This window comes from Eleginops maclovinus, chromosome 20, assembly GCF_036324505.1.
Source record: "Eleginops maclovinus isolate JMC-PN-2008 ecotype Puerto Natales chromosome 20, JC_Emac_rtc_rv5, whole genome shotgun sequence".
Lineage (NCBI taxonomy): Eukaryota > Metazoa > Chordata > Actinopteri > Perciformes > Eleginopidae > Eleginops > Eleginops maclovinus.
In genome coordinates this window covers 25902198-25929953 of record NC_086368.1, presented here as the reverse complement: position 1 = coordinate 25929953, position 27756 = coordinate 25902198, and the positions used below count along the sequence as shown (strand labels likewise).

General features: G+C 41.2%; 1 protein-coding gene across 11 annotated transcripts in view; it reads left to right on the top strand.

Moving 5' to 3' along the window:
• Nucleotides 1–27756, top strand: part of LOC134882989 (inositol 1,4,5-trisphosphate receptor type 1-like) — a 99507-nt gene that overhangs the window by 21038 nt on the left and 50713 nt on the right. For 3 of the 11 annotated variants that reach the window (XM_063911055.1, XM_063911050.1, XM_063911061.1), the window contains 32 exons: nucleotides 593–637; nucleotides 739–768; nucleotides 1235–1389; nucleotides 5233–5332; nucleotides 5412–5572; nucleotides 5694–5835; nucleotides 5910–6068; nucleotides 6150–6322; nucleotides 7197–7316; nucleotides 7394–7585; nucleotides 7682–7933; nucleotides 8020–8161; nucleotides 8251–8404; nucleotides 8574–8767; nucleotides 9336–9462; nucleotides 9603–9657; nucleotides 9738–9903; nucleotides 10022–10189; nucleotides 10297–10368; nucleotides 10465–10602; nucleotides 11180–11305; nucleotides 11430–11630; nucleotides 12213–12464; nucleotides 15423–15548; nucleotides 15738–15866; nucleotides 16852–16878; nucleotides 17174–17294; nucleotides 17419–17603; nucleotides 19835–19983; nucleotides 20642–20753; nucleotides 21953–21988; nucleotides 27521–27556. In XM_063911055.1, coding sequence (XP_063767125.1) covers nucleotides 593–637; nucleotides 739–768; nucleotides 1235–1389; nucleotides 5233–5332; nucleotides 5412–5572; nucleotides 5694–5835; nucleotides 5910–6068; nucleotides 6150–6322; nucleotides 7197–7316; nucleotides 7394–7585; nucleotides 7682–7933; nucleotides 8020–8161; nucleotides 8251–8404; nucleotides 8574–8767; nucleotides 9336–9462; nucleotides 9603–9657; nucleotides 9738–9903; nucleotides 10022–10189; nucleotides 10297–10368; nucleotides 10465–10602; nucleotides 11180–11305; nucleotides 11430–11630; nucleotides 12213–12464; nucleotides 15423–15548; nucleotides 15738–15866; nucleotides 16852–16878; nucleotides 17174–17294; nucleotides 17419–17603; nucleotides 19835–19983; nucleotides 20642–20753; nucleotides 21953–21988; nucleotides 27521–27556 — 4245 coding nt within the window. The remainder of the gene's footprint in view (nucleotides 1–592; nucleotides 638–738; nucleotides 769–1234; nucleotides 1390–5232; nucleotides 5333–5411; nucleotides 5573–5693; nucleotides 5836–5909; nucleotides 6069–6149; nucleotides 6323–7196; nucleotides 7317–7393; nucleotides 7586–7681; nucleotides 7934–8019; nucleotides 8162–8250; nucleotides 8405–8573; nucleotides 8768–9335; nucleotides 9463–9602; nucleotides 9658–9737; nucleotides 9904–10021; nucleotides 10190–10296; nucleotides 10369–10464; nucleotides 10603–11179; nucleotides 11306–11429; nucleotides 11631–12212; nucleotides 12465–15422; nucleotides 15549–15737; nucleotides 15867–16851; nucleotides 16879–17173; nucleotides 17295–17418; nucleotides 17604–19834; nucleotides 19984–20641; nucleotides 20754–21952; nucleotides 21989–27520; nucleotides 27557–27756) is intronic. The other 8 variants (XM_063911057.1, XM_063911054.1, XM_063911053.1 and 5 more) reach the window with 7 other exon arrangements.

The following is a 27756-nucleotide window of genomic DNA, read 5'->3' as shown; positions in this document are numbered from 1 at the left end:
TGATCCCAATTTGGATTTTTTGTCTTTGCAGCAGCATAAAAACAAGGCAATGTAATTACAATAAAATAAAATAGCATTTAAAAGAAAGTATAAAATATACAATTTGGACAAAAAATGTACAGAAAACATAAACAAAAACAAAATATGAAGTAGGATATGATGTGTACAATAAGTGTGAAAGGGGAGGAATATCAAATAGATAAATATAGAGTGTACAGTATGGTTTGAGTCCAGGTCTGTCGGGTCAAGGTGGATGATGTAGAAAAGCCAAACCACTCACTGATCTAGATTTCTATGTATATTGCTTTGCGGCTTTGAGGTGGTTTGTTTTAGTGGTTTGAATGTGAAAAAGAGTGGTATAGTTTGGTAAAGGTCTAGGAATCGGGGAAATGCATCTGTTTGATTCATATGAATTCTGCCTCCTAATTAAAGAGAGTTTTAAGGTCAATTGTTTTGAAGTTTTTATCTGCAAAGGACTATGACATGGTTCTACTTAGAGCTTTGTGATGTACAGGTACTTTGGATGCCTGGTTCAGTGACTATAATTTAAAGGATTTTTGGGAGGATGTTTGACATGCACGTGTGTTTCCAGGTGAGTCAGGACTTTGAGGAGGAGAGTGCTGAGCAGCGTTCTTCGGTAAGACTTCCTCTTGCTCCTCTGAGCACTTTGTTCTGCTGGTTTTCGCTCTTCTATCTAATCTGTTCCCTTCTGTGCTGCATCTCTGCTCTCTGCTCTAGGTGGTGGACTTTACACCGTTTAATTTCCAGGTACTGCCATACAATAAGCTCAAAAATCTGCACATATCATGCTGTCTTTGCTGCTTTGTGGTCCAATTTCTCTCTCTTTGGCAGCCTCAACCACCACACTCTTTTTATCTGTGCTGTTTTTTCGTTTATTTTAGTAGCAGTAGTTCACCACAGGGTGTCACCAAGGAATTCATATCAGCTGATTCAATAAAAGTCACCATTAGGGGGCAGTGTTAGACAGACCACACTGAAAATAACAAGGATATGCCTGTAGTTTACTGCCAATGAGACCCAAGAGTCAGTAGTGATTATATTTCACTCTTTGTTTCAGTAACGAATAAGGAGTGAAAGTTTCTGTTTGTAGGTTAAAGTGAAAATATGCATAAAACTTTGCCCTCATCGAGGTTGTGGATTGGTAGGATTTATATATTTTATGAAATGTTCTGCTCCTTCTATCTCTCTCTCAATGCTTGATTTCTTTCTGTAGCTGGACGCAGATAATGAAGCTCTACGGGGTCGTCTGCGGGCTCCTCAGGAGAAGATCATGTACACTCTGGTGCCGGTTCCCGACGGCATGGACATCTCCTCCATCTTTGAGCTGGACCCTACCACTCTGAGAGGAGGGGACTCCATGGTGCCCAGGTACAGTATAGTTAATCAGCAACCATTCAGTTCAGTCCTCTGGAGAGCCCCAGTTCATTATAGATGTACTTATCGTTCAGTTGTCACATCATGACTTAAAGGGATAGTCTGACTGTTTGAAGGTGATGTTGTACTGAAGCCGATAGCTGATTAGAAAAGCAGTACCACTGTGTGACTGTATGTGTTTTAAAGGGTAAGTTGAACCTCAATAAAACCTACACATAAACCAGTCAAGGCAGTGTGGTGTAAAGCAGTACAATGTTTCTAAATATAGCATAAACTTGCACTACAGATATTGATTTTTGCTGCCAAGTCCACAGCAAAGCATTGCAGTAATCCAAAGTAAGGGAGTGCCAACCACCTTTTACTGTAGGGTATGCACTGATACAACCCCAGAGATGTCCTTTCAAGGATCTCTAAGGACACAAACATGATACACTTCCCTCCTGTACTTACAGAATTAGTGTGTTAATGTGAAAACGGCCAGAACCAGTGTTCCCACCTTCCTGGGAGTGCTAACAATGGATGGTGAATATTACGTAGTGTCTACAAGAGAAGCGTGGTTCTGCTTTATTTAATGGAAAATATGGAAGGAAATGGGTGTAGTGATTAATTTCTCAACAACACGTTGTCTTAACAAAAAGACCACAGTGATGTCAAGACTACAACAAATGAAAGTGGTGTAGAGAGGATTTGACTCATGTGTAGAGCTAAGGGGGATTTTGGAAGGTTACTAAGAAGGCTGAGCCTGAGGGTTTGTTTGGTCTTGTCTCTACGGACACTTTTTGGTGTGCGGTTAAGCATGTTACAAAGTTTAATTTCTTTCCCAAACAATTCAAATATATAAAAAACAAGGTCAAAAGACGTAGAACAAAAAAATGCTTCTCATCGTCTAGTATTTCCACCTGATACCTACACCTAGTTACATTCAAAGGCTTTAATGTCATATGCAGAGGAGCTACAGAGTAGAAATGGCAGTCCAGAGCTCCTACAACAATGCAACATAGTTATATAAGACATAGAACAATAAAATAAAACCTAAAAAAATACAGAGTTGGAGAGGAGCCAAAGACAGTTAGTTACATCCCCTCTCGTACTTAACATCTCAAAGTCTATATTGTTCATGTGTTCATTTATGCGTAAAATACCCCTTTGTGTTTTATGCGTGTTGTGGGTCTTTGGAAATGTACCGGTCACCTCTGGATGTTGTGATGGTAGCCAAGGAGAGTAAGGAAAGTCCCCCAGCATGCAACAGGAAGTCATTGACATCAGGCTGAAAGTAAGCATGGAAGGTGGGCACAAGAGGGAAATAACGACATCTCACAATGCCATGAAAGATTGTTGTTACGTTACTGTGCGAAAAACCACAAACGAAAGGCAAACTGTAAACACTGCATAGATGTGAACCCACAACAAAAATCTTCCTGCAGTTAAATGTTCGATTAGGTATCTGCTCTTCAATCCCAGTTTAGTTTTGTAGTAGCCATACTGAATAATACATTTGACAGAGCTACATGTGATCTTATAGTTTATTTACTTGTGCTTAAAGATGATTCATTGGTTTATCAACTGTCTCTACAAATATATGTTATAAGTCTGTTATGAAGTTTAAACTGAAGACTACCTTGTAAATGGTTAATACATATTTTAAAGCACCTATAAACAATATTTTGATTAAAACGTTTTAATTGCTTTCTGATTTATTTATCTATGTTTGTTCATAGAAGTTTTACAATTTATTTCCTAAACTATTTCAATTATATTTCTTAATGATGAACAAACACTTAAAATAGTTTATCAATACAATGACGTTACATTAAAATTAATAAGTGGCAATAAACTGCTTGATGGTTTACTAATGTAATCGTAATTTTATCCTCTCTTTTTTATGTACAGTACACAAATGAAAATAAATTACGGCCTAAACAATAATCAGTAATTATTATTCATTATCTTTTAGTGCATAACTCTCAATCAATCATTCATACATGATGGTTATTAAAACGTGCTTTGACATGATGCAATTTTTATGATACTTGAAAAAAAGCCTCGTGTTGTTCCTGTTTTTCTTGTTGGTAGAATTCTGTGTATACTTCTAACAACAATGGTACACTTGTCCCTTTCGGCTGCATCAGATAAAAACAGATGCTTTCTCCCCGCCTCTCATCAAAGCCTTCATTGTGTGATGCAGTCAGGTGCGTGTCTGAACGCCGCAGGCTAACGCTGCTAGCTCCTCCCACTCCCACCTGAAATAACCCTGCACTTCAAAGTTTAGCTAGGGGACTAATTAAACCCTCTGAGAACCTGGTGCACAAAGGTAAGCCTGTTACCGTCAGTGGGCGTCGACTTAACGCCTGCCAAGAACACGCCTACTGTCTGCCGTCTGTCCTGAAGGCTTAACATACTCACACACACACACCCATTCACTCACACTCACGTGCAGAGGTGTGAAAGACGTCGTTGGCTCAGACTTTATTATGTGTAAAGGTTTAGCACTCAAAGTAGGAGGGATGATACTGTACGGGGTCACTACTGGCTAATCTGTAGTGCCACACTCTTGGCTGCAGTGTCCACCTTGGAAGTGTGTTGACAAATCCAGCTCCTGTGTTACTTCCCAGGGATACAGTTGGATGCATCAGAACACACTGGACTGTGTTCATGAAATGCACCTGTGTGATGCAATGTGTGATACATCCTGTCTTTTGTGATCCACTGTTTTTACTGGCCCCCTGCTAGGGAGGTGTTTTCATACTCAGCCTCATGAAGGGGTGTTGGAGGATTGGACCGTTTTAAAGGAATAGTTTGGATGTTTGTTGTGCGGTTGTGTGAGGAACTTACCCAGGGTCAGTGTAGGTCAATTCACTCACCTACAGTATGAAGAAAACATAGTTAAACCTCCCGCCTCATCAGTTTAAGTGTTCATTATATTCAGATTATTTCCGCTGAGCTTCCCGTCAGACAGCCCTTTCAGACGGGAAGCTGCTATCTCTGCTCTATTTAAATCTACCAGACTTGATAAAAAAAACTATAAATAACATTGCAGAAGTTAGCAGTTGCTGGTCTGCTGAACCGGATAATGTGTTTGTGTTATTGTGCAACTTTGGTTTGGTCACACACTCTCAGTTGTTTATTTTTATTTTTTGTGAGGTTGTGTTGTCATGTGATTGCGCTGTTGTGGCCATATTTGTATTTTTTTGTTGCCTGTATAGACTGGTACAGTAATAAGTTTTTAACCCAGGAAATTAGTCAGTGATTACCACTTCCGGTTCCCTCGTCTCAAAACAACCTTTTTTTCTTTTTATGTTTCTGGCTAAAGCCTGATATAAGGTCTGTGGTTAACAGAAGCTGAAGAGGTTTTCACATTTTCTATAAAGTATGTCAGAAATAACTCAACTCGTGAATGTCCAAAGCCTTTTTTAGTGACTAAATAAATGACTGAACGTCATGACGCAGGACATTAGCCACCTTTTAGTTTAGCGGTTGTGGTGCAAAGCCATGGATCCAGGATGTAGTTTATAGCTTAGCCTAAGGGTTTTATTTCTGTCTGTTGCATTTACCTTTAATCACTATGTGGAGATTATCCTGCTGAACAAAACGTGTTCAGTATCACTAATGTGTTTCTCACAGAGCTTATTTTCTGCATATACCAAAAGCCAAAAAACAATCCAATGCTCCTCTCCATTAAAATAGAAAAAGTGTCCAACTAAAGGACAATGTAGATACTGAGTCATATGGTCAAGGCATGTCCAATAGTGGAAAAGGACACTTTGACATTACTTGTGGCTGTTCAGCTAGATTCAATAATTTTTAATCATCTGAGACATTTTCCTCTGTCACTTCTAGGAGCTCCTATGTGAGACTGAGACACCTGTGCACCAACACGTGGGTCCACAGCACCAACAACCCCATCGACAAAGAGGAGGAGAAGCCTGTTATGTTACGAGTGAGTAGCTGATGACTAGATAAGGATGTTTGAGCATGGCTGAAAAGAAATACCACAATCATTTGGGTTTCTTCTTCAGATTGGAACATCGGCAATAAAAGAAGACAAGGAGGCTTTTGCCATCGTACCGGTGCCGCCAGCAGAAGTGCGAGATTTAGACTTTGCTAATGATGCGAGTAAAGTGTTAGCCTCCATCGCTGGGAAGCTTGAAAGGGGCACCATTACACAGAATGAGAGAAGGTAGGTGGGGATGGTGTGTTATGTTTGTAGTAATAAAGAAACATCAATATATCACTGATGTAGCTGCTCTAGATCTCAAAGGATGTAAATGGCCTTGTTCTGCTTGTCTTGTGCTCTTCAGGTTTGTGACCAAGCTCCTGGAGGATCTAGTTTTTTTCGTGGTGGATATCCCCAACAGTGGGCAGGATGTTTTGGAGATCATGGTTAACAAACCCAACAGAGAGAGACAGAAACTCATGAGAGAGCAGAACATCCTGAAGCAGGTTGGTCTTCAACCTCAGTCTTACCATGTTAAGATGACAACATATTTTACAAAAAATCTCCATTTGCTTCCCAGATTTTCAAACTCCTCCAAGCCCCTTTCACAGACAGTGGCGATGGCCCCATGCTGCGGCTGGAGGAGCTCGGAGACCAACGGCACGCTCCGTTCAGACACATTTGCAGGCTCTGCTACAGAGTATTACGCCATTCCCAGCAGGATTACAGGAAGAACCAGGTAGGTGGAAACGACCGCTCCACTGTGACCCCTGGCACTCTGGCCTTCGTTTAGCTGTAACCTGTTTCCTTTTCTTTTCAGGAATATATAGCCAAACAATTCCGCTTTATGCAGAAGCAGATAGGATACGACGTGCTGGCAGAAGACACCATCACAGCGCTGCTCCACAACAACCGGAAGCTGCTGGAAAAACACATCACTGCTGCAGAGATAGACACCTTTGTGACTCTAGTGAGGAAGAACCGGGAGCCCAGGTGAGGCTCAGAGAAAGGGAGAGGAACTGGTTGGTGTCATAACGTGGGATAGGTTTAGTTGTTTAACAGCTACTCATGTAAATCTATGTAAATTCATCCAAATGTGTGCAGAGGAGTGTGTGGAAGTGCTTATGCGTGACCTTAGTGGAGTTCAGTTCAGTTGTGAAATGTTAAAAGTCCTGTTAAGGGCTGTTGATGAGATGTGAACCAGGCTGACCTAGGAGGGCAGGCCAAAGATGACCTCACATTTAAAGTCGACTGAAAGAGTCATAGGCAAAGAAAAAGGCATTAGGGTTTCATTTACTCATGAATGGAGTACTAAACATGTCAGCGACTCCCTGCTGACACAACCGCACCACGGAGAGACACAAAATGACCACGAATACACACAAAATTATCACTAAGACACATAAAATGACCATAAAGTCACACTATGACTACAGAGACACAAAATGACCATAAAGAGACACAAAATTATCACTATGACACATAAAATGACCATAAAGTCACACTATGACTACAGGGACACAAACTGACCATAAAGAGACACAAAATTATCTCAGACACATAAAATGACTAGAAATTGTCACAAAATGACCAATAAAGACAAGAAATGTCTACAGAGAGACACAAAATGACCGCAAAGTCACACTATGACTACAGAGAGTCACAAACTGACCATAAAAAGACACAAACTGACAACTTAAATACTCAAAACCCCATTAAAGACAGAAAACAACTCGAAAGAGAGACAAAACGACAGCAAAACGAGGCTTAAATGACTTTAAAGCCTGTATTATAATCACAATTGAACATGCATATCTATGAACTCCTCCATTGAAAAATAACCCAGTTTCTTGTAATCTGTACCCAGGTTTCTGGACTACCTCTCAGATCTCTGCGTGTCCATGCAGAAGTCCATCCCTGTGACGCAGGAGCTCATCTGCACCGCAGTGCTGGACCCCTCCAATGCGGACATCCTCATCGAAACAAAGTCAGCATCTAATTTGTACACACTGTTAGACTTATTGCTAAAGCTTCAAGATTATTACAAATACTGCTGTTCTCCAGGTTGGTGCTGTCCAGGTTTGAGATTGAACCAGTGGTGAATGGAGAGAGTCCGTTGGAGGCCGAAGACGAAGAGGAGGTCTGGCTGTTCTGGAAAGACATGTGTAAGGAGATCCGGAGTAAGAGCGTCAGGGAGTTAGCTCAGGATGCTAAGGAGGGCCAGAAGGACGACCAGGAAGTGGTCAGCTACTACAGGTGAGATTTATTTGATTGAAGTAAGGTACTATACACTAGTGCAGTAGATTTCAAAGTCTCAACCTTAATATTGCTTATCCAAACGCCTCCTCTCAGGTGCCAGCTGAACCTGTTTGCCCGGATGTGTCTGGACCGTCAGTACCTGGCCATCAACAAGATCTCGGGTCAGCTGGATGTGGATCTGATCCTGCGCTGCATGTCTGATGAAGATCTTCCCTTCGACCTACGGGCGTCTTTCTGCCGCCTCATGCTGCACATGCACGTGGACCGAGACCCTCAGGAGCAGGTCACGCCTGTCAAATACGCCCGTCTGTGGTCGGAGATCCCCTCTCAGATTGCTATCGATGAGTGAGTTCATCTCGTGAATACGTTAATTGACTTGTAATCCATTTCAAAGACGTCCCAGCACCCTCTAAGATGTTTTTCCGCTCCAGCTACGACAACGATGGAACCACCCGGGATGAGATCAAAGAGCGCTTCTGCCTCACTATGGATTTCGTAGAGAACTACTTGAGGGAGGTGGTGTCACAGAATATCCCCTTCTCCGACAGGGAGAAAAACAAGCTTACCTTTGAGGTACTGCCTCCGTTATCGATGGTATAAACACATAACGAGTCCCACTGGTTGGTTTGAATTATAAATAATGGATCTGACCTTGTCCTCAGGTGGTGAACCTGGCGAGGAACCTCATATATTTCGGTTTCTACAACTTCAGTGACCTGCTCCGACTGACAAAGATCTTACTGAACATTTTAGACTGCGTTCATGTCAACACCATTTACCCCATCAACAAGATGGAGAAGGGAGAGGAAAACAAAGGTAAACATCCACCTCCTTTAGGCCTTACTCTCCATACTGGACATCAGGGAAGAATGTGGCGTCAACCCACAAAGAAAAGTCAAATCCAAACTAATCACGGGTTAAATCAATCCACACAAGGATTGATAATTCTCTGTATTTATTTGTTATTATTGCTCTGTTTCTGTAGCTGGCAGTAACGTGATGAAGTCCATCCATGGGGTCGGAGAGCTGATGACTCAGGTGGTGCTGCGAGGAGGCGGCTTGTTGCCCGCCACACCAGCTCACCAGCCGGAGGGAGACGTGGTGAAACCTCAGGTGGAACCAGAGAGAGAGGACATCATGGTCATGGACACCAAGCTCAAAGTCATCGAGATTCTACAGGTAGGACACATGGATGCACAAAGAGACCTGGATACAGATTGGGAGGCAGGGTTTCATTCCTATGAAAGTCTCTCAGTGGCATATGAAGCCAATATGGCCCGACTGTGAAGAATAAAAAATCCTGGATCTTTCCTAGATCTTCCGGCGGACTGCCACGTCCTTTGGGCACTTGCGTTTACCATAAGCCCTGCCCACAAGCCACTCCCTCGCGTCTGGTAGTGGCTCAGTCAAATGATTGGAGAGGGAAAATCAATCTATTCGGGTTTTAGGGCATTTTACAGCTAATGATATAAAAAATGTCTATAAGTATTTGGACTGGGTCGTTGGTTTACATAAAAACAATTTTACCCTGATTTACACATTTCTATTTCCGTTTGTAAGTCAATGGGGAAAAGGTATTTTTGATCCCAATAGCATTACATGACTGACAGGGAAGATGTAGTACATCTGTTTGTCCACTAAGAACATTTGCTTGAACACATGGCGCTCTCCTGGAGGCTTTGGTAGGACATCAGGAAACTGGCTCTTTTTTATGCATTAAGTCACTTTTTGTTGATTTTTCCTTCAGTTCATTTTGAATGAGCGGCTGGACTACAGGATCTCCTGCCTGCTCTGTATATTCAAACGGGAATTTGATGAGAACAACCCTCAAGACGCCGCCAACGGCACCAATAATGTTGCAGGTCAGATGCCAGGTGAGAAGCAGCTATATTTCAGTTATTTCAGCATTACATTTTCACAAATTTGCTTTTCCACGGTGATTTATTATTCCGTGACGTATATTGAAATTGATTTCCTTAAAATATGGATTCTTTGTTTTGTTTAAAAACTCCAGGAAATTTTGACTTTGAGAACATTGAAGAACAGGCCGAGGGGATTTTTGGCGGAAGGTAATCAAGAGCTTCCTAATCTCTCTTGAGTCATTTTGAAATAAGATAAAGTTAATTTTTTACTCCTCTGACTTTTAAAGTGAGGAGAACACTCCTCTGGACCTGGACGACCACGGAGGCCGTACGTTCCTGAGGGTCCTGCTGCACCTGACCATGCATGATTACCCTCCTTTGGTGTCCGGAGCTCTCCACCTGCTCTTCAGACACTTCAGTCAGAGGCAGGAGGTGCTCATGGCCTTCAAACAAGTACGTCTCGCACCTCTTTAGTACTTTATTTCCATTTATGACTGATTTAAAGACTGGTAATTGAATACTTGTAAGTATTTCTGGGTGGAAATGGATGCAAATCTTGCCCTAAATGTAGGTCCAGCTGCTGGTGACCAGTCAGGATGTGGATAACTACAAGCAGATCAAGTCGGATCTGGACCAGCTGCGTTCCATCGTGGAGAAGTCCGAGCTGTGGGTTTATAAGAGGCAGGGAGAAGACGGGATGGACGGAGATGGACCCTCAGAGTCTGACAACAAAAAGAAGGTACAACAATTAGATGAAGGTTCATTTTAAACCCAATTCTCCCCAATATAGATCATGTTATAGTATAAAACTGACTGGATTTCATCTCCTCTTTCCTTGTTCAACAGGGAGACTCGCCGGGTTCAGACAAGAAGAAGTCAGAAAGCACCAGCAGCTACAACTACAGGGTTGTAAAAGAAGTATGTTTATTTGTATTTCAATATTGTATTGTCTTGTTTTCTGATTTGTTGCCTTTAATTTCAAACCCCTCCTGCTGTGTGTGTGTGTGTTTTCAGATTCTGCTGCGTCTCAGTAAGCTGTGTGTCCAGGAGGGCAGCTCAGGGAAGAAGAGCAGAAAGCAGCAGCAGAGGCTCCTGAGGAACATGGGAGCTCACAGTGTCGTGCTGGAGCTCCTGCAGATCCCCTATGAGAAGGTGTATAGTTGAATATTGTAGCACATGCAGAATAACAAGAAAGCTTAAAAGGGACATTTCAAGGAGGAGTGAGTTACCGAGTGTTGGACATATTGCCTGTAGAGATGTCGGCGTTTTCTCCAACATAACGGAGCTTTTTTCCAAGAGCCAAAACTCAAGAGTATTGCAACTTTTCAGAAAACATGACCTGGTGACTCAAAATAATCCACAAGCATAGATGAGAGCAGGAACTACTTCCTTTCTACCGAAATTACCGTAACCCTATCAACGCAGAGAAGGAAGTGGGCATTTACTGCTCATGATAAGGTCTGTAGATTATCTTGAATACTGGGTCATGATTTCCAAAAAGAGAAAGTTTTTCATATGTATTTGACCACCGCAATCTATGGGCAATCTAGTTCTGTTTTATTCATCAGAAATCTCTCCAACATTCATTAACCGTAGCTCTACTGGTATAATTATTTTAAAATGTTGGTGTAATCTGTCCCTTTTTGAAGACGTTCATAGTTGTTAGACGTTGCAATTTTCCGATTAATGTAGATCAAAAGGAAGTATAACTCTTTGTTCTCTGCATTAGGGAGAGGATGTCAGAATGGAGGAGATCATGAAGCTGGCTCACGAGTTCCTGCAGAATTTCTGTGCAGGAAATCAGCAGAATCAAATTCTCCTGCACAAACACATCAACCTGTTTCTGAACCCAGGGGTGAGTTAACAAGGCATCTCAGTTTTACTCATTATCATTGATTTCTGCAGTTTCTAGAATACAATCTTTAGGAAAAACAAATCTAAAATGTTCTTTCTGTCTCTTCTTTTAACATCTCTATCAGATTCTCGAGGCCGTCACCATGCAGCACATCTTCATGAATAACTTCCAGCTGTGCAGCGAGATCAACGAGCGAGTGGTGCAGCACTTTGTCCACTGCACCGAGACCCACGGACGACACGTCCAGTATCTCAAGTTCCTGCAGACCATCGTGAAGGCTGAGAACAAGTTCATCAAGAAGTGTCAGGACATCGTCATGGCAGAGGTCCGTCCTATGACCTTTATACTGTAACCTAAATGCTTCAGTTACAGAGGAGATAGTGGGTCCAAATATGTGTCGGTATTGTTATATGGTCATAGAGAAGTGCAGGAATGAGTCCTAAACCAGGAAATGGGTTTGCATTTTAGCATTTCTGGCCTCTCTTCTGGTCAAGTCAATGTTTTTTTAATTAGTTTTTGGTTGGATAAACTCAAGCTTAATAGATCGTCACATTCTGCCCCTTCACACCGAATATTAGCCGCCTTTAGCTTAGCCATGTAACCATAATGGAGTAATGGTTAAAAACAACTATTTTGCAAAGTCTAACAAGTATTTTTGCTTCTGTTTATTGCATTTAAGCTTCAAAAATGTCAGTTACAGAAAGTATTATACATTTATGTTTGCCACAGATCTTATTTCCTGGGAAAATCATATTGTTTTTAGCCAACGGAGACCTTTTTAAATTCTGGGTCAGCCTACAAATACAAGTCATTATTACACTACTCTATATGAGGTTTAATTTTGACAGATGTACTGTAACATTTCGGTAACAAGTCCGTACTCTGTACTCTGACTCCCCGCACTCAGCTGGTGAACTCGGGCGAGGACGTCCTGGTTTTCTACAACGACCGGGCCTCCTTCCAGACCCTCGTCCAGATGATGCGTTCTGAGCGGGACCGCATGGATGAAAACAGCCACCTGATGTACCACATCCACCTGGTGGAGCTGCTGGCTGTCTGCACGGAGGGCAAGAACGTCTACACCGAGATCAAGTGCAACTCCCTGCTGCCCCTGGATGATATCGTACGGGTGGTCACACATGAAGACTGCATCCCTGAGGTATGAGTAATGAGGGTTTGTTTCAGCAGGTCTCGTTAACATTCAATATCTTTTGCGCAAGTTAGGGTAAGGTTGTAGGTGTGCGTGTACATGTGCGCTCACAATGAAGTGCAGATCTCCAGCAGGTGTGCATGCAAGTACGACTGCTTTAACGTTTGATTTAAAACAAATCAAACTACAGGCGCACAGGTCACAGCAGTGTTGTGATCACACGAAACTGAAGCAACTGTCTGCACATCTCTAAGTATTGAACATTAACTCTGATGCATGCCAATGACACAGTCTTTCATAATCTTTCCCAGAACCTGATGGCAAAAGAAACTTTAAAGGAAAATGTATTAGTGTACTACTGTACTGGAAATACTGTAGTGTATGGTTCACTGACAATTACACCTGCACAAACTAGTCTGTTCTGTATAGGGCGTGTGTGTGTTACACGTTGTGTTGCCCCTTTTGTCTGTTATGTGATTGTGATATGCTATACAGTCAGGTCCTTAAATATTTGGACATTGACATAATTTTCATTATTTTGGCTCTGTACACCTCTATAATGGAGTTGAAATCAAAAACTCCATATGTGCTTTAAGTGCAGACTTTCAGCTTTTGAGGGTATTTACATCCAAATCAGATGAATGGTGTAGGAATTACAAAACATTTTATACGTGGTATCCCCTTTTTAAGGGACCAAAAGTAATTGGACAAAGTAACATAATCATAAATAAAATTGTCACTTTTAAAATGTGGTTTCAAATCTTTTCCAGTCAATGACAGCCTGAAGTGTTGAACCCATACACATCACTAGACGCTGGGTTTCTTCCCTGCTGATGCTCTGCCAGGCCTCTACTGCGGCTGTCATCAGTTCCTGCTTCTGCTTTTGGCAGTTTCCCTTCAGTTTTTTTCAGCAAGTGAAATGCATGCTCAATTACATTCAGGACAGGTGATTGACTTGGCCATTGCAGAAATTCCTCTTTGGTTGCTTTTGCAGTATGCTTCAGGTCATTGTCCATCTGCAGTGTGAAGTGCCGCGCAATGAGTTCTGAAGCATTTTGATGAATATGAGCAGATAATATTGCCCGAAACCCTTCAGCGTTCATCCTGCTGCTTTTTCTCAGCAGTCACATCATCATTAAATATAAGGGAAGCAGTTCCATTGGCAGCCAAACATGCCCACGCCTTAACACTACCACCAACATGCTTCACTGATGAGGAGTACGCTTTGGATCATGAGCAGTTCCTTCCCTTCTCTATGCTCTTCTCCTCCAATCGTTCTGGTACAAGTTGACCTTTGTCTCATCTGTCCATAGGACGTTTTCCAGATCTATACAGGCTCTTTTAGATGGGTTTTAGCAAGCTATAATCTGGCCTTCCTGTTTTTGAGGATCACTAACGTTTACATCATGTGGAGAACCCTCTGTATTTGATCTGGTGAGGTCTTCTCATGATTTTTTACTTTGACACAGATACATCCACCTCCTGGAGATTGTTCTTGGTCTGGCAAACTGTTGTGTATGGCTTTTTCTTCACCAGGAGAAGAATTATACTGTCATCCACCACAGCGGTCTTCTATGGTCTTCCAGGTCTTTTGGTGTTGCTGAGCTCAACAGTGCGTTGTTTCTTATCAAGAATGTACCGAATGTTAGATTTGGCCACACCTAATGTTTCTGGTATGTCTCTGATGTATTTTTTAAAAATGTTTCTGCCAAATGATGGCTTGCTTCACCGATAGTGACAGCTCTTTGGACTTCATATTGATAGTTGACAGCAACACATTACAAATTCAAATAACACACTTGAAATTAATTCTAGACCTTTTTTCTGCTCCTTGTAAATGAACTAATGAGGAAATAACACACACCAGGCCATGCGAGAGCCGAGCAGCCAATTGTCCAATTACATTTGGTCCCTTTAAAAAGGGGATACTCTGGATAAAATGTGTTGTAATTCCTACACCGTTCACCTGATCTAGATGTAAATACCCTCAAAATAAAGCTGAAAGTCTGCACTTAAAGCACATGTTTATTGTTTAATTTCAAATCCTTTGTTGTGGGGTACAAAGCCAAAATAATGAAAATTGTGTCCATGTCCAAATATTTATGGACCTGACTGTATGTGACATGTATGTAGTAACGTGTATTGCTTGCATTTTACTGTTCTCTTTTATCCTTTTGCATCTATCCACGTGTCTTTCTTCCTTTGTTTTTATATAACCCTGTTGATGATTGGGATTTTTATTGTGATTTTAGGGTGTCTATTACCATCTGGCCGGGGACAACAGCTGGAAATGAGCCATGTCGGATAAAGCTGCCCCATTTACAGTTTTTTTGACTGTCCATGACATCATAAACTAATACATTTAACTAAACTACTTCTCAATACACAATAATATAAGGATTACACAATGCAGAATCGATGAAATTAAGTCAATAAAGGGAGAAAACTACCATCAGACACAATAAAATCAAAGATCAAAGTCAGATAATAATAAAACAAAAAACATAATATGATAGAAATAGTTTAAATGGTAAAATAATGATAAAAAGTAAGAAATGGTAGTAAAAAAAAAAGGTGTTTTAAGCTAAATAAACCCTTCAGGAGTGAGCATTCACTCGTACATCATATATATATACAGCATATAAAACAGACAAAAAATGGTGAACCAGCCACGAGAGGTCGTTGAGCATGCAGTTATAAATGTGCACAAAAACAGTTTAACTAATGGGTTCAGAAATACAAATTAAGTGCGGACAAACACAGCGATGCACACACATGGCCTAACACATGATCCCCCTGCAGGCTTTTACCCAGCAGAGAAAATCAATGGGGATAAAAGTGTGTACTCAGCATGTGCATCCTCCTGTGTAGCATCGTCTGAATTTGTATTAAAACATGTCTGGGTAATTGATTACGTTGCTGTGTGCCTGACTTTATGAGAGTGTCTTTTCCTTTGGGTCCAAACAGGTGAAGATTGCCTACATCAACTTCCTGAACCACTGCTACGTGGACACAGAGGTAGAGATGAAGGAGATCTACACCTCCAACCATATGTGGAAGCTGTTTGAGAACTTCCTGGTGGACATCTGTCGGGTGAGTTGCTGCGTGTTTGTGTTTCTACTATCGGATCATACGATCAATAGAGCGGAGAGTGCTTTACATAACAGCATGTATGTCAACACAGCGTGCAGAGGTCCAGAGGACATATCGCCCACATGCAGGAAGTGTGATCCAGTGGCTCTGCGTCAAACTTACATTTCTTTTTCTGTCCCTTACCCCTAGGTGTGCAACAACACCAGTGACCGGAAGCATGCAGATACCATGCTGGAGCGTTATGTGACCGAGACAGTCATGAGCATCGTCACGTGTTTCTTTAGCTCTCCTTTCTCCGACCAGAGCACCAGCCTGCAGGTAATCGGGAAAGTGGACCAAATATGTATTAATAGCAGCGTGCAATTGCATTTTAAAGTCTGTAGCACCATGTATATGTTTATTACAGTATAAGTTAAAGGAGCCCTATTAGGCTTTTGGGGGGTTTTCCCTTTCCTGTAGTGTGTTGTATAGGTTTGTGTGCATATAAATGGTCCGCTAAGGCTAAAATCCCAAAGTTGGACTCCTTCCTTGACATAACTACACAACAATAGCGCTTTTATTGGCTAAACTTTCAACATATTTGACATGTTAGGCTAAAGGGCTGGACATCTCTAAGTGGTTGACCAGTCACTACAGCGCCTGCCAGGTAACCCGTTTCAGACAGAGGGTGAAAAGAGGAGAAAAATAAAGGCCTGTTTGAACATTAACGCATACAGCCATGTCTCAAAATACAAAAATGAACTGGACAATTTGCTTAATAGGGCCCCTTTTAAGTTGTTTGACAAAGAGAAACCCTGTTTACGTACCTATAGTTCTACATTTATACTATAAAATATAATACTTTTGTCTGTATAGATGGCTCGCCGCATTTATGTAAGTAATGGAAACTCTCCCCCACATTTAGTTTCCCAACCCTTTGGTGTTTATTTACCGGATCTTTAAGGAGTATCTTCACTGTGTGGGGTGTTACAGTTTCATAGCTTAGTCAGCACACAGAGTGTGTTGTTCCCAGATCTGTGGGTGTGTTGCACAACGTTTTGGCTGTCCTGTGACCCACAGCTTTTCCCAGTAAATCATGACCACCACACTTCATAGATTGCCAATTTCCTTGTACAGTAAACGTGGTGTGTAGCATTACAGTACAAGCCACATTGACTCCTTGTATTCTTGTTTTGTGGGGGGTTTTTTGATCCAAGTTGCCCCCAGTAGATGTGGTTGCCCCCCCCCATGTATTAAACTTCCTGTGAATTCTGCTTTCTGAGCTTTACTTGATGACGTCACAACCCTCTTTTTCTTGCAACAGGACGCCATGCTTGGAAAGATGACAGAGGTATTTATTGTACTCTAGGGCAGTGGCCAGCTGATAGATTATCAAGGTGGCAGAAATTAGATTTCCTCTCTAAACAGCTGGCCTACTGGACCTGAAGTTGTTGACCCTCCCACCCTAGGTGCTATAGTATCCTCACATCCACATCTCTAGCACTCGGGTGTAAAAGTAACCTAATCAGGGAGCACAATAGTCTCTTTGTTGGTTATTATATTATTTTCCTCTCCTCAATATGTTTTATAGAGTATTTCTTTTTGCTTTTACTCTCTATTTAATGTTCTTTCTCTCTGTCTCACAGACCCGTCAGCCAGTATTTGTGCAACTTCTCCAAGGAGTGTTCAGGGTGTACCACTGTAACTGGCTCAACCCCGTGCAGAAGGCCTCAGTGGAGGCTTGCATTAAAGTTCTCTCAGACGTTGGTAAGAATCTTGCCTGACATCAACCCTGAATCTCCACAAATCTCAGTGTTTTTTTTCTTAAAATGCCCTTTGTGGCATCTGATACAAGCATTTAAATTTACATGTTTTTATACCTCTACCCCAGCTAAGAGCCGAGCCATTGCCATCCCGGTGGACTTGGACAGTCAGGTGAACAACTTGTTTGTCAAGTCCAATAATGTGGTACAGAAGAGCATCCTCAGCTGGAGGCTTTCTGCTAAGAACACAACGAGGCGAGACTCCGGCCTGACCTCCTCCAAAGACTACAGGAACATCATTGAGAGGCTACAGGTATGTAGCGAGGCGTAGCGTATTGTATGCAATTGAATTATAAAAAATTAAAGGGTTTTTCCTTTCCTGTAGTGTGTTATATAGGTTTGTGTGCATGTAAATGGTCTGCAAAGGTTAAAATCCTAAAGCGACCGAAACCAAAGATGAACCTGAAAGAGAGAATAATATGTCCTCTTTAAATCATTTTATCTTTTTGGTTTTTCAACCAGACATATAATTGAACTGCCATGTCTCAAGCAGGAAGCGTGTGAGGTGGGACACAAAACCAAAATAACACAATGGAGAAAATGTCTCCTGTCAGCTGCATTTGTAAAGTAGGTCTAGTGAAGAGAGGGGAGCGATAATGGCTTTTTCTGAAGTGCACAGGTGACACGTCTGAGGGGCAGAGAGGAACAGGACATCAAGTTCTTTCTGGAGTGGTGAGACTGTCATTTGTGCCATTGTCAGTCTGGCACAGAGGTTAATTCGGGAGTGTGAACTGCACGCTGCACAGCGTGTACAATGCTGTGTTTATACGCATGTGTTGAAAAAAAAAACCCAAAACTCTGAAATCTAAATGTAGATTTAACTCAAATATATTTTCTATATATAAATAAATATATAAATGTCAATAAGCAGGATTTATTTTTAAAATTATTATTATAATAAATGAATATAATAAATCTAAGGATGCTGTATGAAGCTGTGTAGAGACATAGTGCAAGTACAATACATTTAACCTACTTAACCTTAAATAATAATAAATGTAATCTATTACACTGCCATTTAACACTTGATTCAGCACTTTTTGCTAAAATTGCAATCTCGTTTATTATGAACAGAAACACTTAGACTTGATGATAATATCAATGATATGTTGTATTGTTCATTGTTGCTTTATGTAAATATGAATATCCTTTATTTCACCTTCTTGTATGTTAACTGTGAGGATTATGAGTAAGCCTGGCTAGCTTAGTTAGCTTGACCTCTTAACCGTTAATCCGTAGTATGAAAAGTGCTGTGTGTGTGGTTGTTGGTAATATGCCAGTGTAAACAAAATACTGTCAAAGTGGTTTCTAAAGACTGCCTGCTGTCAGTAATGGCTACACCCGGTTTTCTTGTAATGTGTGACTCAGTACTCTCTGGAAATCTTAGAAATCTCTGGCCTGTGTGCTTTGGTTCAACTGGTTTCTCTGCTCACACAGAGACGTATGTACTGATGGATTGACGTTCCAATCATGACAATAACCTACTTGTAATACTGTCAACTTGCCAAGTTTCCACATTTCCAGTCAGCGGTTAATGCGGTTTCTAAAACGGTTTCCTTCCCATTTCTTTCTAGCCTTTATTCAAGAAACAGCATTTCTTAGAACGTATTCTGCAACACCTACTAATATCTCTTTTGTGATGCCACTCACTGCACAACCCACACAGTAATTTCATCACCAGCAGACCAGCCATCTTCATGATATCCCTTCCCTCATTTTCACACTAATCAGCACCAGATGTGACAGGAAATGCGTGGGAAAGTGGGACGTGGCGGTGCATCATACATATGGTTTGCTTTAAATGCAATTCATATGTACTGTACTGGACATGCCCCCCCCCGCTTTCTCTTACATTAATCGTTGTACAATTTTACAGACAATATGATGCTAGTAGCAACTGCATGTACAGAATATCCAGAGAGAAACTCTTGCATTACTTTATATCTGCACCATATATTAATATTATATAGAAATGTAATAAATATTGAACACACCTTTAATATAATGTAGAAATATACAGAAAGAGGGCCCGCTATGATTCAAGATATTGGAGGGGTTGATCATTATTCTTACTGTCATTAAAAAAAGACTATAGTGTGAGGTTTTTTAAGAAGTCCTGAAGCCAACAAATATATATATTGTGTATAAGTCAGTAGAATATGATTTGTAGACATTAAAATCTCAGCAATTTCACTGTTTCTTTTCATATACAAACGCTATTTTTACACACATTAAGTCCAAAATGGGGCTTTCTGTGATTTGAATACAAGAAGCGCAGGTCTATAGTGCAGTTTTGATAACATTTTGATAAATTGTGCCGCCCTATTATACAGTAAACTGCATGTTATGGAAGAAAAACAAGCTTTTGACTTAATTAGAATAATCTGCATTTTTAATCCTACCTTCTACACACGGGAATTGATTAAGAAGCGTTGCGGTAAACTGCAGTTTTCTATCTCTGATGTGTGTCCCTCTGCTCTGCAGGACATCGTGTCGGCGCTGGAGGACAGACTGAGGCCGCTGGTGCAGGCGGAGCTCTCTGTGCTGGTGGACGTCCTTCATCGACCTGAGCTGCTCTTCCCCGAGAACACAGAGGCTCGCAAGAAATGTGAAAGTGGAGGATTCATATCCAAGTAGGTTTGACCCACGGGTAGAGTTTATAGGCAGCCAGGGTCAACATTTGAGTGAGGTTTTTTTGCTCACAAGCATTTAACACACGTCTATTGAAAGACTGAGCGGCTTCAACCAATACAGCTGAAGAGGGACAACAAAAAGTCTATTCACAGAAAAGTTTAATCCAAAAATGTCCAAATATTATAGCATAAATCGCTTAACAACTCAAAGAAAAATCTGAAATAATACTTTTAAACACAACTCACAATATACCTTTTATATATCCTTGTTATAATTACAAAAAATCCAAATGGCTTCAGCAATTATGAATCATATTTTCCAGACCTTCCTTTACATCCCGGACACTCAAAGCAGTTTTTTCTGCTGTTAAGAGCCCACATGGATTACAGGGAGCCGGCGAGACGCATACACTCTTTGCTGTTGCAGGGATTACCTCTGTACTTATGGCTGCCATTGCGGAGTACAGTAGTCAGTGGAAAAGTGTCAATGCTCACAAGCTTAGTCACTTTCACTTATTTACATGTGTTTCAAAATGTGACGCCCTCACGCTCCAAATCTGTTGTTTTGGGTTACCATAAGATCAGTGTATGACGGCCAAAATAATATGCTGTTGACATTGTTGTGGAAGTGTGTTTTCAACTCTCTTTTCCTGATCAGGCTCATCAAACACACCAAGCAGCTGCTGGAGGAGAATGAGGAGCGCCTGTGCATCAAAGTGCTGCAGACACTGAGGGAGATGATGACGAAAGACCGGGGCTACGGGGAGAAGGTACAATACCCTCTGTGTTCCTGTTCTTCATCATCTGCTTGAAGCCATGAGATGAAAGACTTCACATGATATACAATGTCCCTCTGTCCCATTGCACCAAGCATTTTAGAAGACACAAGATCAGAAAACAGTAAAAAATAAAGACAGCGACTCAGCTCTCCTGGGTTTCCTCTGGAGCCTGAACACAAAAAAAGGTCCATACATTTTAAAGTCCCTGCAGCAGGGCAGGTATAAATCCTACCTGTGTGTGTGTCCAGTTTTATATTTAGCATTGGAACATATTGAATAGGAAAAGTCCATTCCCTCATTGCTTTCTTCCTTAAGGAACTTTTTAAAGATCTATTAATCTATTGAAGTTACCAATAGTCACATCAAGCATGCATTACACTCATATTACATAGCATTCATTGATTACTAATGACCTCGTTAGCAGCTAATGGAACTAATTGTATTAATTTGTATTTGATAAAACCCCAGTCTGCTTGTTTCAACAACACAGCAATGCGTTTTTATTGGTTAAAGGCTGAGATTGGAGTACCCGTGTACAGCAACTTCTGTTGTTGCAGCTTTATGACACAGATAAAAGACCTCAGCATTTGTTGAATGACTATGTGTTAAGCTTTACCTTCATCTTAAATGCCTCTACTTCATAAAGATTTCAGAATTAGAGTCAGAATTACTTTATTTATCCCGGGGAAATTGGGTTTGTACAGTTGCTCAATTATAGATTGAGATAAATAAAAGATAAATGAGTAAATAAAATATTAAAAAATATGAAAGAATAAAATGTCCAATAAGAGATAAAATAAAATAAAATAAATAATTTATATAAAAACAAACAGATAAAATGTGCAAAGAAATGATAAAATAAAGATATCTAATAAACACAAGAAGTTAAAGTAAAATGTCAAATAAAATTGAATCAAATATGTAATGAACATATTAAGGTAAAGTATAAATGCACTACAATAGAGTGTGTATACCACAATAGATATGGCCTTAAAATGTATAATTATATAAGAAAAACAACAACATTAAGTTAGGAGGGTTTTTACATATATCCACATGCTTTCTTCTTGACTAACTTTACGTTCTGCTCGTGTTTGTGTCCCGCTTCACATTTGCACTCTGGTGACCGAGCTCTCCCTCACTAACCCCGCTGCACTAACTCTCTGCTCCCTATACCTCTTCTCTTGCAGCTGATTGCCTTTGATGATGAGATGGATGTGGCTGAGGTTGATCACTTTACTTACTACTGTGACGTTCATTAGACTTGTGTCCCACTAACACCATGCTTGTGCTGCGAGTAGAACATCTTAGTGCGTCTGTGGCTGTACGAGTCGCCCCTTGTTAACACCCATGTTAAAATGTAGCATACTGCTAGCATGTCAAGCTAACATTGTCTGTGGTGCCTGTATATGGTCATGTACTTAACTTGTAATGAAGTGCTCTCTTTAGGGAAGAAGAAGCTAATATCATTTTATTGAAAACATCTGGAAAATGTTTAATATTAGTGAATTAAAGCAACAAACATTAGGTTTATTTTAGCATCATATGCAGCTAAGATTGCTCATCACAAACTGTGTGAGACCTTTGGGCCTGGACATTTCCGTGGGGCACATTTTTTGGTTACTTTCTTTTCAATTGAAACACTTTCACATATTTTCCCCACACTTAGTTTTCAGTTTAAACTTTAAGAGATGTGTAGCTTCTCAGTCACCTTTTTATATGTAATTGTAGCTGACCCTTTTCACCAAAGAAAATGACTTACACTTCAATACCTTCAACATGCGTATTGGAACATATTGGGGTCTAGAATCTTTCCCAAGGACATGTTGACACTTTGACAGAGGCTGGGAATCAAACCACTGACCCTCAGATGGTAGACGCCCATTTACCCCTGAGCCACAGCAATAAGTTACGCCCCTTTTTATATTTATCATGGTGTCAATTTTTCCCATTCTTGAGAACATTTTACCACAGCAACGCCTTGGAATTCTTCAAATAGACACAAACATCCCATTGGACTTTAAAAAGAACTGATTAGACTACAGCTACGTCTATGCTAATTATGAAACTAATTCTAGTTCATGATTGACCTTATCTTGATGTGATAATCTCTAATATTATCATTATTTTAATTGCTCAACATCAGTGAGATGTTTCTGTCTTGCTTGTCACTTAATCTACATGCCACACAGCCCCTTTGTGATGGACAAGAGCAGGTGTGAGTGTATATATAGCCAGGGATTCTCCATCAAACAGATCATAACACACGGTGGGCTGAGCAGTGTGTGGAGTGGTGTGTATGTCATGTTGGTGTATTGCAAAAATATGTGTGTGGCCATGACTTCTGGCCTTAAGGAAGCGGATTAAACCGGTTTCTCCTTTCTGTTTATGATAGGGAGGAGAGGTTGGGGGATTTTGGGTGTGACTGCAGAGGAACTGTATCTCATGTGTCAATGGTGACAAATACCATTGGATGGGATGTATCCCACAGACATCTATTCATAGTTTGTCGAGGGGGTGTATAGAAATATTTAGTTACGACTACCAGTAGATTTGGTCTAAGATTTGGGGTTCTGCAACAATCACAGTTCTATTTCTTCTCATTTAGATTGTCGCAGTTCTCTTTATTCAGAATAATCGGCAATCCACTCACCTTTAGCTTACTTAAAGAGGCCCTTTTCTGCTTTTTGGGGTATGCAGTATAGGTTTTTGTGCATGTAAATGCTCTGCAGAGGCTAAAATCCCCAAATTCCTTCCAGAGAGTTTCTCCCACTCCCCTGCCTCAAATGCCTCCATTGGACTCCTTTGTTTACTTCCATAACATAGTGACATCACTATGTAACACTCATGCTTCTATTGGTTAGTGATCCAACACATTGCACATGATAGGATAAGGGGCGGGACATCTCTAAGGGGTTGAACAACTAAAAAGCTAACCAATCAGAGCAGACTGGGCTCTGGTTTCAGACGGAGGGTGAAAAGAAGTGCTGGAGCACAGGCAGTATGAGAAAAATAAAGAGCTTTCTGAACATTAAAGCATGGAGACATGTCCCAGTAGAGGCATTAAATATGAATATGAACCTGGAATGAGCATAGTAGGGCCCCTTTAGGGTATCCACTAGCCTTTAGTTTGTTTTTTAGAGGAGGATTCTTAAAGAAGTTATGGACACGGCTAGTGAGGAAGCATGTGAACAGATTAATCTTGATGACAACAGAGCTATTTCATATAGTTAAATGCTCTGAAAAAAGTTTGTGGGCATTGTTTTGGTATTATTTTGTGTGACTTCTCTTGAAATCTTAAAAGCACATATGGTCAGAGCAGGAGAAACTGTGCCAGCATGACAATAACCCTGAAGACGGCACACTTAATCAATAGCATGGTGAGTGCGAGGGAAGTCAGCACGTTGCTACTTGGGGAGATGTAGTAACTGTCGGAAAAGGGTCTTTCCAGAGTTGCCAGGAAGCGATGTGTACTTAGTTTCTGTGTTTTGTCTCTCAGGCTCATTTTCACTCCTTCCCTCCCTCCTGTAAAAATGCTGTAGCGATGGAAATCCCCTGAATCCACAAAAACAGAGCTGTTCTCAGAGACCAGCTCTTTGTCTCGCCAACTCCTCCCAAATGCATCCAAAGAATTTACACGTACTCCCTCGCTCGCCTCCCCAGCACATGCTCCATGTCACTCATTCATGCACACTTATATTCACAGCAGCGTACAGTACAGTTCCCCTGACAGACCATCGGACAGACATACAGGCAGGCCAAAACCTCAACTTCCTCCAAGATAAACTGCCATGATAGCTGTTATGTAACCCCCGGCATTTAGCCTGCTGCTGCTCTCTGACCCTCCATAACACACCCACTCAAAGGTCTCGAGGAATGAGTGCAGCTGTCAGTTTCACTACTCTTTGACAGACCCCATCATACTTGTTGCATGCCTGTGTGTGTGTGTGTGTATGCTGGGAGAGTGGTGAGAGAGCAGGGTAGAGCCGAGCGGCGGTTCCCCCCATTAGCAGAGGTTATCTCATTCTACCAGAAATAGAAGCGCGATAAAATGCGAGTCCGGGGAAAACAAGGCATGACCCGGCCTGCCACCCTCGTTGTCAGGCCTGATCATATCACTCGCTGCATGTGACGGGCTTTGTTTGTGAAAAGACAGCAAGTCGCAGGGGTCAGATGGACATGATGCCCCCACGTTCTAGTGATGTAATACGGCTTGCTGAGCACGTAGCACATACATGTAGTCACAGTTATATAAGGGGCTATTCCTATGCTGGTCTAAGCTCTCCCTCTATCTGTGTTTATCTACTTGTTATCCTGAGCAGATATTATTTGTTTAGCTGCAGATTTCTAGATTTCCTCTTGTGCATTTTTCTGACCACATCCCTGCACCGCTCCTTTGACAAATATTGTTCTTTTGTCCATTTTACTTTCACTTTGTCAGCCATTTTTCTCTCCTACTTTCTGGCCTTCTGTAACCTCGCCAGTGCGCAACATATCCAGCTGCCACTTCCATCACTCACGCTGCCAACCTGCCCTCAGATAGACTCAGCTTGTCCTGGTTTATCCGCCTGTGGTTGAAGCCAGGAGACTCTGAGCTGTTGTTCCCTTCCCTGATCAACAGGGGGAGCTGCAGACGCACCTCACCAACACGCAGCGCTGTCCCAGTTTCCTTCACTTAATGCTGCACGATTCTTGGGCTCCAGCCAGCTCTCGGGAAGCAGTTACATAAGAGCCAAAGATTTTCTTTCCGCTTTTTATCCCCCTTCTCCGTTTTCCTGGAATTCTAAACTCTCCACTGATGTGTAACCTTCAGCGGTTATAGGCAATGAAAGTGCAGCTGAGATGTTTTCCAGGAGACGGTAGCATGGTGCACTTCAACCATATGGGAAAGTTGGGGGTTAACTTTGGGTGGTGTGTGTGCACTTCAGCAAACACAACAGCTGTTAATTGTTTGAGGTCTGCTTCTGTTACAGGCCAATGTTATACTGTCAGCAGAGTGGTGTACACAACTAGCCCCTTTCCCTGAGGAGCCTCTGGTTATGAAGTCAATTTCCGCTATGGCTTCCCAGTGAGGTGAGGTAGAGCAGTGTGTCTGTTTTGGGAAATGAGTTAAGGCTTTTAGTAATCACAATGCAAACAGAGGAGACCCCTGAGGAAAGTCCAAAACCCCCTGATGAATATACAGATTTTCCTGGTCAGTGAGATAATATGACCTTAACTGCTTCCTTTTTTCCCTGAATCCCATTGTGTTTGATTGAAGTTGGAGGTTTTATCACACATTCTTAGAAAGCAAAACAAATTGAACTGATGCTGACAGTTTTAAGTTTAAACCGTCCAGCTGATGCATACTTTTTAGGGGCCAAAAAAAAATCCAAGCAAGCTGTTGACGGTGGTTAACAGATCTAATTAGGTCAGGTGACACATACGGCGCTTACTCTTTTTCCACCATGGGTGACATTTTGTACTGAATTAAATGATGGCGGTGGATAGCGGTGGTGTTTAAAAAAAGCTTCAGTTGCATGCATGAAACATTTTCACATAACCTTTTTTCTGTGGAAATCTGTGTGTTGACATAAAGTGGGCTTGATAGAGGGAAATTCCTGTCCAGTTGCACAATGAATCAGCATAAACCACCATGACTCGGTCTCAGAGGGAGACGCTACATATGTCCATGCATGTTTGTTAATTAGTTTTTGACAAACACTTCCATCTCTAGAGTGAGGTTTTATTTGTTGTGTGTGTATATATTAAGGATTTATACAAGCCATATTAACTGGAATTTGAATGTAGGCATTAATCAAATTTGTTTTCTTCATATTTCATTAATTCAATCTGTGAAATAAGTTACTTATACCAAGTTATGTTCTTTTACTTATGCTTAATTATTATAATTGAATTATTTTATAATATCTGTCCTGCCATTAGCTACAGCGATCCACACAGTTAATTGTTAATGGTTCAACTTATCTTTTACTAAATAGGTCTATTGTTTTAATTTGTTCCAGTCATTTTGCAAATGTACTGACAATAATTCATTTTTATAACCCATTGCAGCTCATATCGTACAAAGATTCGATGTGCTCACCATTTCTTTTTTTTTTTACAGTTTGTACCCTGAGGAGAGCCCATAATGAGTGCCCTAAATCCGCTTGATAACTCTGATGTGTCCTTAAGAGCGACCAACATGCACACAGAGATAAATGTACATGTCGGGATATCGATGAGTGTGCATATTCTTGTCATGCAGAGTGACAGACAGCTACGCTTTGCAACAGGATGTTAATAGTGAACCACAGATAACTCAACAGAGCGAAGCATTGTATTCAAATGCCTATAGTGCACTGAATGTCAAAACAGTGGTTCTGCTTTCTTGCCTGCAAAAAGATAAACGTTGCTTATCATCTTTGCTGTCCCATTAGACTAGCTCCATAAAAGCACATAACACGAGACACGCCGAAATAAAATAATTTTTTACATACTGTAAGCAATCCATTATCCCCAAGGTCTTGTGAAGCAACATGTTTTTGTACTTTTTCAGTCTGCCCCGGGCTCTTTGAGTCACACACACGTGCAGTTGTGCATGTGACTGGCAATCTTGGCATCAGAAGGCCACATATAAGTTACATTAGAAAATAGGGACCATTTAGGGACAAGAGGTTTGTTTTTTAGGGAAGGTGCTATTCTTTGGAGGCAGAAGGAACATGACTAATTCAACATCTTCAAACTCTGACTAACATCATCCTTTTATTTCCAATTAGCTGGCACCTCCACCCGAGCCTGAAGTCCCTGCAGAGGTGTGTTAAAGACCCCTATTAGCGTGTTGACTGCTAATATGGGTCATCATCTCCCATGTATACCTCATCCCATTACACCTGTGTCAGTTGAATGTAGCGCATGTAGTACCTTCAGAAAATCCCTATTAATGAAACCAGTGGCCTTTTAGGAACTGCAGTAAGATTCCTGGGTATGCTGGGTATTAGCCAAAACACTGATG